Below are 12704 nucleotides of genomic sequence, written 5' to 3'. Positions count from 1 at the left end.
CAAAAGAGAGGACTGTATCAGGAATTTCAGAAAAAGTAGTCTCGATATAGAATTTCAGGTAAAATGGTGGAACCGTATCGGGAAATTACGCAATTTTTAACTTTGCCTAAGATACCAGAACTACCCTTATGGGCGCCCTCAGTAAACACCGCCATCGGCGCTCTGCTTCTCGCCCCCTTTCTTTCCCTCCCCGTCCAGAGAACGATCCGCGAAAGGGAAGGACTTCCGGTCGCCGTCCATCTCCCGAGATCGACGGTCATCAAGGTGAAATCCCTCTCCCCAGAACCCTACTCTCACGACTCTAGGGTTTTTCTTCCCAAATTCGTCTTCCTTCCATATTCAGAGACTTGATCCATCGTTTCTGGGGCGACAGTGGCAGAAATAGCGAAATCCGTTCACGACGAAGCCCTTATTTTGCGAATCTAGGGTTTCTTCCCAAGCTTGAAAACTCTAGATTCACAAATCTAGGGTTTCTCTCTTCCGGCATTCAAGGAAAGATTGCTCGTTTCTCGTTGCGATCGCTGAAACCGTGCAGTAGCTGTGTGATCGAAACCCCGATTTCGTGAATATAAGGTTTATGGGGAACTGAGGAAGCCTAGAGGATCCGGAAAATTCTACTCCCATGGGTGAAACGGTGCCTTCTTCTGTTCTGAAATCCGATCTCCTCAAATTCTCGATGCGGAATTTGAAGCTCAAGACCAAACAGCAAGAGCTTCTCACGCGGTTCGCGATCCTCTTGTTGGTCTACATTCTCGCTTTCATCGTCCGCCTTTTCAGCGTCCTCCGGTACGAGAGCATGATCCACGAGTTTGATCCCTACTTCAATTACAGAACCACTGTCTTCCTCACCGAGAATGGGTTCTACGAGTTCTGGAACTGGTTCGATTCGGAGAGTTGGTACCCTCTGGGGCGGATTATTGGTGGAACCCTCTACCCTGGTCTCATGGTCACCGCTGCCTTGATCTACCGATTGGTTCGTTTCCTCAGCTTTGCTGTCCACATACGTGAGGTATGTGTGCTGACGGCACCCTTCTTCGCATCGAACACCACTTTGGTCGCCTACTTCTTCGGGAAGGAGCTCTGGGACTCGGGTGCTGGTCTCGTAGCGGCTGCCCTCATTGCAATTTGCCCTGGTTACATCTCCAGATCGGTTGCAGGTTCATATGATAACGAGGGCGTAGCAATCTTTGCCCTCCTGCTGACATTCTTTCTGTTTGTGAAGGCAGTGAACACGGGATCCTTGGCGTGGTCATTGGCATCAGCATTCTCGTATTTCTACATGGTTTCTGCATGGGGAGGTTACATCTTCATAATCAACTTGATCCCACTTTATGTTCTTGTGATGCTTGTGACTGGGCGGTCTTCGATGAGGTTGTACATAGCGTACAATTGTATGTATATTTTGGGAATGCTACTTGCAATGCAGATTCGATTTGTTGGGTTTCAGCATGTTCAATCAGGGGAGCATATGGCTGCAATGGGCGTATTCTTCCTGATGCAGGTAAAGAGTATTGCCGCTTTATTGGTTTTCTTGACTTGCCGGATTGATGCCATCTTGACCTTTTCCTGATTGATTTTCTTCACAATGACTGATAGTCTAATATTATCATCTGTGGTGCTAAAATACTGGGATTGGCAGTTTGAAATTGGTCTTGGACTTCCTTTCCATTATGGACACTTCTCTTTTTCTGCTTTCCTGCTTGCCATGTCACTTTGAATTGGACCTGTTGTTGAAGTATTTCAAAATTTTTTCTTGGAGTTTGTTTGAATTCTCCATGAGGAATAAATCAGACTAGGGGTAACCGATGAAAACCTAGAAAAAGAAACCGACTTAAAGCTTCTGACATAAACAAATCAATGAAGAAGGATGATATTGAGGGAGATGCCACAAATTCATAGGTTCACTTTCCATATAGACGTATTCATTTTATATTTTTTTTCAAACTAAACTCCAAAGCATATGGCCTGAATTCAGACAGACTGGGCCCAGTTTCTTTGTTTGAGGTATTCCATGCATGGAGATCAGGCGGCATTTGTTCTCATGAATTCAAAAGGTGCATGGCTTCATAGGATCGGCATTCAAGCATATAAAGACACTCATGCAAACAGGTTCAATTCCTTTTGCCACTAAAATTCAAAGCAGACGTGGACTGGGTCTGATGGATTAGACCAAATTCTTTTTTGTTGATCTTTGTTGTCTTGGGAAATGCAAGCATGCGGAGAAGTAAAGGAAGGAAGGAAGGAAATCAGAATGCCACAGGCTCAGATGCAACCTCAATTAGCCCTCTCATTGGGCAGATGTAGGGCTGGGAAACAAGATGAGCTTGCTGTTTGGCTTGAAAATCGAGCTCAGTGAGCGGAGCTATGAGCCAGCTCGTTTAGGTTAATGAGCTGAGCACAAACGTGACAAGCTTGGCTCATATGAGCTCGTTTTGCATATTATACATTTATATATTATTAATCTTAGAAAGCACTTAAAAAAAATAGGCCAGCTTGTGATCTACTCGTAATGAGCTCGGGCTCGGGTTGGCTCGTGACGAGTCCAAACATCCCAAGCTTGGCTTGTTTGGCTCGTTTACCAGCCCTAGGCGGATGGCTATGATTGTTAAAATATGTAATCCATCTATATATACATGTAGTGCATATATTTTTATATACATACATATACATATGTATTATATATATATATATTTATTTTTATTTAGTTATTATATTTTTGGCCAACTAAAGTTGACCTTGACTAGCTGTTAGAGCTGGTCTAACAGCTAGCAAATCTAGCTGTTAGTTTAGGTCTAATGCAGAGTTGCCAGTCGAGGAAGCGGGAAGCCATACGGGAAGCAGAAGCGGGGAGCGGGAAGTGAGGCACTTCTAAAATTTTAGGAAGCGGGAAGTGTGAAAAGAATTTGGAAATTTTATCCAAGTGATTTTGAAATTGTGAAGAATATGCTGAAGAAATGGTTTTTGAAAGTTGAAGAATGACTTGGAGAAGTTAGATTTTCTAACTTAGGATTTAGAGTAGATCTTAAGTTTCGAAATGATCAAAGATTGAGATGAACCTAAATTTTGAAGAAGGGATTTTAGGAAATAAGAATTGAAAGTTGAATATGGATTCAAAAATGGATCTAGAATTGAGAGTTAAGATGGATTTTCAAGATAGAGTGGAATTCTAGATTTAAAATTTAAAATCAGCACAAAAGGTGGAAGAAATCTAAATGGGGGGTTTGGAATTTAGAATTGGGTTTTAAGAGATCGAGATGGGATATGAAAATTGGAATTGGGTTTTGGAATCTGGAAATCAAGATAGATTTGGATTTGAAATCGGGAATTGGGAATGAAATTGGATTTGAAATCTGGGATCTTAAATGGATTTGGATTTGAAGTCTGAGATCCAAGATGGAGTTGAATTCTAGGATCCTAAATGGAATTGGATTTGAAGTCCGGGATCTAAAATGAAGTTGAATTCTAGGATTCTAACCTGAACTGGATCCAAAGTCTAGGATCCAAAATGAAGTTGAATTCTGAAATCTGGATTTCTAAATGGAGTTGGATCTGAAGTCTGAGATCCAAAAATGAAGTTGAATTCTGGAATCCTAAATGGGATTGGATTCTAATCAGAAAGCCCAAATGGGACTTTTGAAGATGGGTCTGGGTTTTGAAAACCCAGATTAAATTTAAGACTTGAGAAATAATCGAATTTTGAGATTCAGAGTCAATCTCAAAACTTTGATTTGAATTTTGAGAATTAAGACTTAATGAGAAATGAAGGATGGACTTGATTTTAAAACTTGAGTTTTTGAAATCAGAAGATGAATCAGAAATTTGAAAGTTTAAATTTGAACTTTGAAATTGATTTTTGAGATATTGATTTTGAATCTTGAAAATGAATTTGGAATTTCAAAGTTGATGGGTAACTTTGAATTTTGGATTTGAATTGGAAATTTGAAGTTTGAATAAAATGATTTTGAAATTTCAAAGTCATATTGGATTTTGAAATTGAATTTTGAATCTTGAAATGCGATAGAATTGAATTTGAATCTATAAATAAGCATTGATTTGAGGAATGAAGAAAAAAATCACTTGGAGTTTTGAAAGGGAATTTTGAAAATATGATGCAATTCTATCCTATATGATGAATGAATTTAAAGAATTTGAAATTGGATTTTGAAAGCATATTTCATTCTTTAAATGAATTAAAAATAAGATTGAAGATATAATACATCCCTTACTATGGTCATTGAATGTATTATATAATAATCATATTTGAATTCAGGTGAAGAATAAAACATATTTTGGTGTCTTTATAGAGTTTAAAATGAAATTAACTCTCAATATATCCTGACTATGGCCATTGATATATATTTTGAATTAATTTTAAGTTAAATTCTAATAAAGGAAGAAATATTTGAAAATGTGATGATTTTTTAAAAAGAGATCCAGTGTGGATCCAGTGTTATTCCATAAAAGATGAAAATCCTAAGTCTTGTTCACATCCTGACTATGGCTATTGATGTGAATCATCAACTTAGGATTTAATCACCTTCGATTAGAATGGTGCGCGTGCCATTCGTGTTTTTCCATTTGTGAAATTTTGCAATAAAAGATAAAATGAGATGAAACAGGCAATTTCTAAAATATACAAATGCTCTAATGCAAGAAATGGAAATTTAGTATCATCTAAATATTGCAACTTGGAAAATGGAATTAAATTTACAATTTCTAAGCTAAGAAAACAAAATGACATTTTTCATATATTTTCCTGCAAAACACTGAGTTAGCACATGATGATAGAGAAATATAAATAGAAATTGCGAACATCACATTGAATTTAGAAATGCAAATGATGAGATACTCACGCCTATGTTTTATGCTAATGGGAAAATGCAATGCATCATTTAAAACATATATCAGAATGGCACATTGAGCAAATGAGGAAATATAAAATGAGGAAATATATATATGATATCCTAAGATGATGATGAGAAATAGATGTATATGATGTCCAAAGCTACTTAGAATATATATGCATTATCTAAATGGGAGTATAACAATTGTATTTGATGATGAAATGCCTATATTAATACCTATGTGAAACCTATTCATGCATTTATATATATACTGCCAGCATGAGCATATCGTTTACAAGTGTGATAATAACAAATGAAGGTAAAAGAGGATGCAACATGTTCATGGGATGTAAAAGGGGAGTATAATGAGAGAATACAGTTAAAGAATGATGTACAGCAGATTTTGATAATACAGGGAACACAAAATGAATATATAACAACTCGATCAACCTGAGCAAGGTGAATACTTACCTCGGTTCAAGTTCCTAAATGAATTTATCTCCTCACGGCAGTTCAATGAATCACTTTCAGCAACAGGTTGTTTTATAGTACTGTATGTATGCATGTGATGAAGGTCAAATATGTACCGACATATATGGGAAAATGGTGACAAACCATGTTTCGGTTATGGTGATACCAAGCCAATGGTCAGAAGCCACTGAATGCAACTATAAACCCTCCCCCAAAGGGGCCAGCACAGAGTTGACCTCTTTGAAAGAGGCACAACCATTGTTTCAGCACTAAATTTTTCCACAGTCCAGAAATCAGAACTGGGAATGTAAAAGAAAACTTGCTCATCCAGACTCCATTAGAAACCTGATTCGAGTACCAAATTTGATTCGATTACCTAGTCTGACTCTCTGTATCAACTCAACAAAATTGATAATCACCTGATCAACCTGGGAAACACTAGAGGGATTTGGATGATCTGGAAAATAGACAAGAACAGGGATTCAAAGGGGTCAACTAGCAGTGGCCCCAGAAACACTAGAGGAGGTCAAAAGAGACCTCGATTTAGACTTTTACAGTTTTGAAATTCATGTCAACAAACCTATTTTACCATAGTCGTCTTCAACGAATCAGACCTCCATGATGTCATTAACTGTAATTCAAACTCATGTTACAGAAGCTCCGATGCTTGCTCCACCGGATCATGATGGGTGACTTTGATTAATGTAAGACAATTTTCAAATAGGATGGGAAGAGCTAGATTATAAATAACATCACTCTAATGCAGGTTTATTTGGACAGGAATTGCTTCACAAAATCAAGGCCCAAAAGTACATCATAATGAACCAATTAAAGGCTAAAAGATCGGTACTGCATGAACAAGAAAATCATCCCCAAATGAATATTTGATCTGAAAGAACCATCATCATTTAACTTCATCCATCCAAGTCACACTTAAAATTACATTTTTGTTTTGCAGTGAAATTCTTATAACTGAAACATTTATGGAATCTAATGTATTAAATTTTATCACTACAAACCATAGGTGTTTGACCGATAACAATTCAACAAAGCAACAACCAGAGTGAAAATCAGCCAATATGATTGCACCGGATCTGGTCACATGCCAAGATGCTGCCATTTCTCTAAATTGTAATTCCCCTTGGAAGGCCCTCCTTGAACATACTATAGATAGCAGAACATAAACTAAGCAAATCACAACAATGTGGGCATGAATACAGTGGTACAATATGTATGCTGAGGATGGGTCGAGAATTGAGTGACTACAACAATGGTGTTTGTGAAGGAGGGGTTTGTGAAAAGCATACAAGTGATGGGGGTACGATATTAGTGCAAGTGCTTCAACAGTGAAGGGAAGGTGAAACTGTCAGGAGAATGAAGTGGAGTGTTGTGAAGAGACAGCATGCTGTGTAAGTATCTAACTACATATCATATACATACTGAAAATACAATGAAAGGAAAATGCAAAAGCAGGCGTTGACATAGATGCAGGTGGGAATGCTAAAGAGATGGTGCTGATAAAATGATGCCAAGGAAATCTATCTTTCATTTACCTGATTCACCGAAAATTCAGTACTATCTCCTGTTAATTGATCAAAAATGAAAATTACCTGCGAAGACCTGATCTGCATCATCCTCTGTGATGAAACTCGCCACAAACCTTTTCTGTAATAGATCTATACTCCAGATTTTTTTTATATATTCCTTTCTTAAACAGATAATTCAACGTGCCTGCAGGATTTTCTGATTTTCAACTAGATTATAAAATACAAGGTGAGATAAACTTTCATAAGGTATGAGTAGATGAATAGCCTTCCGGTGCCATAAGCTTGAATCGCAGGGCTGAATCGTGGCATCCTTCTGCAAGTGACCTTCAAACGAAAAGAAATCCAGCTACAGGCATTACCTCATCTGATGAAGTTGAATCCAATAGCCTGAAGATAGTAGGCCCAAGAATCTCAATGTGGGCATTTCACGATTCCTAACAATAGCATAAAACAAAGTAAGAATATTAGTGACGACTGAAATACACCCAATGGACATTGTCCTCATCTTTAATTCAGAGCTCTGAGGTTCCATGACGGCGGATAGAGACCCTATCGTCGCTAGTTCATATGAGAGGTGTCAGGGTCTCCCTGAGTATCGTGATCTATCTCTTTCAAAAATCGGGTATGCAGTGACACCCATTGTCTCTGTGATAGCAAATTCACTGAAAAGGCTAAGTCAATCTGACTCTGAGAGATGGGGCTATGTATCACGATTCTCTCCAGACATTCTTTTTGTAATGTCAGCACATCCTTTTTCTTTTTGGGCCCTGTAAATTGCTTTTCTGTCTCAAGAATCATTCAAGTTCAGCACGCCAACTGCCTTCCAGATTTTCGCAACTAGTATCTGATTCCTTTGCTGGTATTTTCCCCATCTTTGGTAAACTTTCATCATCAGATTTTACCTCTCTTGTGCCTTCCAGTTGAAGAAGGGCAGGGGCGTAGGTGAATATTAATACAAAGGGAATCATGCGCGGGAATCCGAGATGCAGCTGAATCATACTACAATATGACATGGATGCATCGATCTATTACACAAAATATGCATATAATGGTGGGGGGTGAAAGAGTGATATGCGAATACTATGGAATTGCAGTAACGATGCAGGAAAATACGGAAGCAAACGAGAATGATGCAATGTATTGCAGAACAAAGAATGAATTCTAAGCAAAGTAGGGATCAAAATTATCAGAAAATTGAATCAAAATATTAGCCAATTATCGAAAATGGAATCAAAAGTTCAGATGTAAACAGGAAATCGTAATGAAACAAAGGAAATAACAGAAATCAAAATAAACTGCAGCTTGAAATTCACAAAAACATAAAATACAAAAGAGGATGAAAAGAAACCATGTTGGAACGAAGATATTCCATTGCTGTAGCGATAGGGGGATCGGTCCTGCTATATGCAGATCGATACCCCCACTAGTGCTTTACATAAAAAAAATGAAAACGAACGAAAGTCGAAACAAAGGAATACTGTAAGGAAAAAAAATTTATAGAACATCAAAGAAGGGGAGAGATGCTTACTGTGACTCTCCTGAACGGTGGTCGACTTTCAATCGATCAAAGGGGGGAGGTACCAGGAGAAGATATATCCTCTTGCTTCTGTAGCAGGGCCGACGTGGGGCTTGCAGTAACGTGGAATCCTTTTCCTCTGGTTGATTTAGAGCAACTGAGAGGAGGATTGGGATTCGGTTGTGAGACCTCTTTCAAAAAAGTGAAGAAGAAGGAAAATTGGGGATGTAAGAGATGAAGAAGGAAGGAAGAATCGAGAAAGAAATTATGGTGGGGTGATAACGGATGAGGAAAGCTTCTCCTGCGTGCCTCTTTTAAGGAGAGGGAAGATGGTTCAGGAGGATGATTCGGTTGGAGATGAGCGGAGGAGGAGCTTCTGAGAGAGAGAGAGAGAGGGAAGAGAGAAAGGGAGGGTTTGGAAGAAAAGGAAGCTTGCGTGCGAAGCTTTTTTGCATTTTTTTTTAATTTTCCAAAAAGGGGCTCCCTCAAAGAAGACTTTTCATAAACTGGTTTTTCAAGAGAGTTTTTTAGCAAAAGGGATTTCAATAAGTCGATAAAACTACTCTTTTTCTAAATTTTTTGAAGATAATCCGAAAATATGAGGGTTTTAGCAATCGGGACCCAAATGAGTTATTTGAAGCAATTTTATAAATTTTTGTTTTGAAATTGTAAGGTTCTCTGAGAAATGAGGTTTCTGGAAATTATCGGTTTAAATTTGAAAAATAGGATTCCAGAATGGATCCGAGCCCGATTTGGATTAGAAATTGGGTCAGGAATGAAATTTGATTTTGGATTCCCGCGAATCCGAGAAATGAATGAAATTTTGGTTAAAAATTGACCTAATTATTCAAAAGATGGACCCAGGGGAAAAGGGGAAATTTTGGAGTTTTTTTGGAAAATTTGGGGTGTTCACAGGAAGCGCGTGACGACTTAGGAGCGAACTGGAAGTGACCTAGGATTCGAGTGAAAAGCGAAAGGAAAACAAATAAGAATTGAAAGGAAAACGAATATCTAATTATATATTTTTATTTTATCCAAAAATAAGATTTATGTCATCATTGACAAAATAAAACATTTATTTAAGACAATAAATAATATAAGTTGCGATTATCTAACAAATGCATCATATTGCAATTTTCAAGCATTTAAAAAATAATACATCAAGAGAAGATCATAATTCACATTCTTGTTCATGTTTGCAACCATTTAACAAATGCATGCAAAAACTAAATAATGCATTAAGAAAACTAATAAATTTGATTAAAAAGTGTACGTTTTTCAACAAAAGAATCAAATAACTTGATTGTTGTAAATCTTGTGATCTTATCAACATAGAAAATAAGAAATCAATAAACTCAAATATTACATAGATATATGATTAAATTTTTAAGCTATAAAGTCCTACGTTGTAAACTTAAAATTAACACAATCAATTACTTCACTTCATCATGCATGCTTAAAAATAAAAAGTACATATCAAACCAACAAAATATTACAAGACCATGATAAAAAAAGTAACATAAAAGTTTTTAAGTTGGACTACTCTAACTACATCATCAAACGAATAATTAAGAACTCAAGAGTTCATTTCATTGTCAACAATCAATAATTTGTCATCTTTCTCTTCCGCTTCAGGTCAGCAATAGATCGAGAAATTTCTGCATCATCACGTCCTCCTTGTCCTCCACGACCATGCCTTCTGCTCCTTCCTTTATTTTATATAATGAATATGTTTAAAAACCTTAATTTAAAATATAAAAAATACATATATAGAATAAAGTAAAAATAAAAAACACAAGATCAATGTACCTTGCTTAGGTCTCTTGCTAAAGAAATTATCAATCCGACCTTGAGGAACTGATGGTCGCTCTTGTATATCTGCACTAGTTCTACTAGCTCTGTTGGATTGATTTGTATCCTCTTCAACCTCATTTATACGTATGATTATTGGAGGCAATGAAGCTCTTGGTTGTGCATCTTTGGGTTTGGATTTGAAAATAGTGCTTGATTATTGTGCATTATCATCCAAATCTCTCCAATGCATGTCTTCTAATCTCAACATATTTTCTTCTACAATAAGAAGTTCCGGATTGATATCCCATTTTTTACTAGGTTCTTTTTTTAGCGATTGTTACACATTTTTATAACAAGAATATAAAATATGAATGCTAATAAATAATCAATGATAAAAAAGAGAAAAATAAAATACCAAAACAAAAGTACAACACTTTAATTATACTTGTCAATCAATCAAAGATTGAAACGAATATACACCAATGTATCAACACGATCTTCATTGAGCTTATTTTGTTTAACATTGTGAATATAACTATAGGTGCTCCACACTCTTTTTGCAGAAGATGTGCTAATAGGTTGAGATAAAACCTTAATGGCTAATGCTCTCAACTTAGGTGTATCACCACCATAAAATTTCTACCAATTAAGGACTGTCATTGTATGATTCAATGCATCTATTCTTGCTGCATTTCGGCTAAATCTTTTACTTCTTGATGCAAAAGCCACAAGTTGTGACCTATAAAGTGTAGAGAGCTCTTCATTTCCAGCAGATATGACTTTAAACGCTACCATTGCACCATCTAAGATATCATTATCCTTTTCTGCAGAAAAAAAAAATGTAACAACTATAACTAGAAAATGTAAATCAAATAATAAAATAATTAAATCATTAAACTTTAAACTTTATTAAATAGATAGAATAAAATTTTTACCAGGAGAAACTCGTTTGACCCCTCCTGCTGCTGGGATCTTGAGATACTCTGACTCGTAATATTTTGGAGTATGGGCTAGACTATGGAGAGGCACATTCATTCTATCCCATCTATTTGAGACAATCTTATGAATCTTTTCGTACAAATCTATTTGTCCTTTTAGATTGTCTTTAATTTCTCCTAACATGTTCATGCCTTCATACACTTCACCAATTATATGGCCTTCTTGATAACAAAATTTAATTATCTTATATATGGGTTTTGTAATCAATAATGCTAAACGAACATAATCTCAATATTATTAATCAAGAACAGTTGTTTTTGTTATAACAACTCTTTTTTCATAGTTTCATTAGTTTATGATTGCTTCCACTCGCTCCTTCTATCTGAAATGACTGTGAGCCTTAAGCTCTCCCTCATATCAAGCAAGCGCTTCAAAGTAGTATAATGTGAAATAAACCTTGTTTTTGCAATCTTTATTATCTTTAATTTTTCATTGCTTCTAAAGATTGTTAGTACTTTTGAATGATTTGTGATATACTTCACAATTTCTTTACTCTGCATATATGTTTCTCCCAACCAATGAAACTCATGTGTCAAATGCTTGAAGATCAAATTTAGTGTATGCATAACACAAGGTGACCAAAAAATATAATTATACGTTTGTTTTAATTCTTCACCTAGTAACTTGCAATTTGTTGCATTGTCTGTAATCACTTGCACTACATTAGAAGACCCCACAAGTTTAAATCTCGTCTTCAAAAACTTGGCAATATTTGCGGTTGACTATTGCACATTAGAAAAATCGTTTGCATATAAGAACATTGAGCCAAAACAATTTGATGCAAATATACTTATCAAGTATTTGTTCTTGATATTTGTCCACCCGTCTGAGACAATGAAAACTCCAAACTCCTCAAACTTTTCTCGAAATTCATTTAACTCCCTGTAAACACACTCTTTCTCATTGTCAAGCAACGTTGTTTGTGCTTTTTCATACGATAGGGGTTATATCCAGGCACTTTACTAACTGCAGATATCATCTTTTTCCAATACGGTGATCGAAGCACATTGAAAGGTATGCTATTTGTATACAAAAATATGATAATTTTATGATCTACATCATCTCTTTCTACCTTTTTAAAGGTATCACGAATATTAACTGTGTTTCGGCTTCCACTAGAAGATGTAATCATACTAATAAGCTTCAGTTTATCAATTCTTGATCTCTTGAACTCAAATGCACTTGATGAAACCTCTACTCGTCGAACTTGCCTCTTAATTTTTCTTGCCAATTCTGCATTTTTTGCAACTAAAAGACAAAAGGCAATCCCAACACTTTGTTGCTTTGGAGCTCCCATGAAATGTGCAAAAACTCAAGTATGTGACCCATGATAAATATTTTTGCAATGCCTTCACATAAAAACCCGAGTTTCACCTTGCTTTCCTTGTCCGCTTTTCTTTTGTTTCAATACATGACGCCATAGCACTTTTGTTTTATGCATACTAGGTGGTTCATCATCTTGGTCATTTTCAGAATAGTAGTCATCCAAGTCATATTATTCTTCATCTTCCTTATCAAAACAATTTTCTTTTC

The 12704-nt window shown here is 36.2% G+C and overlaps 1 protein-coding gene across 1 annotated transcript in view; it reads left to right on the top strand.

Moving 5' to 3' along the window:
* The first annotated feature begins 480 nt into the window (after positions 1-480).
* LOC149818190 (dolichyl-diphosphooligosaccharide--protein glycosyltransferase subunit STT3B) overlaps positions 481-12704 on the top strand; it is a 33456-nt gene continuing 21232 nt past the window's right edge. The window contains exon 1 of the mRNA XM_089984786.1: positions 481-1501. Coding sequence (XP_089840912.1) covers positions 623-1501 — 879 coding nt within the window. The 5' untranslated portion in view covers positions 481-622. The remainder of the gene's footprint in view (positions 1502-12704) is intronic.

The sequence above is a fragment of the Nuphar pumila genome, chromosome 13 (assembly GCF_984573655.1).
Source record: "Nuphar pumila chromosome 13, dmNupPumi1.hap1.1, whole genome shotgun sequence".
In the NCBI taxonomy this organism is placed as follows: Eukaryota; Viridiplantae; Streptophyta; class Magnoliopsida; order Nymphaeales; family Nymphaeaceae; genus Nuphar; species Nuphar pumila.
This window is presented reverse-complemented; position numbering and strand designations above follow the sequence as displayed.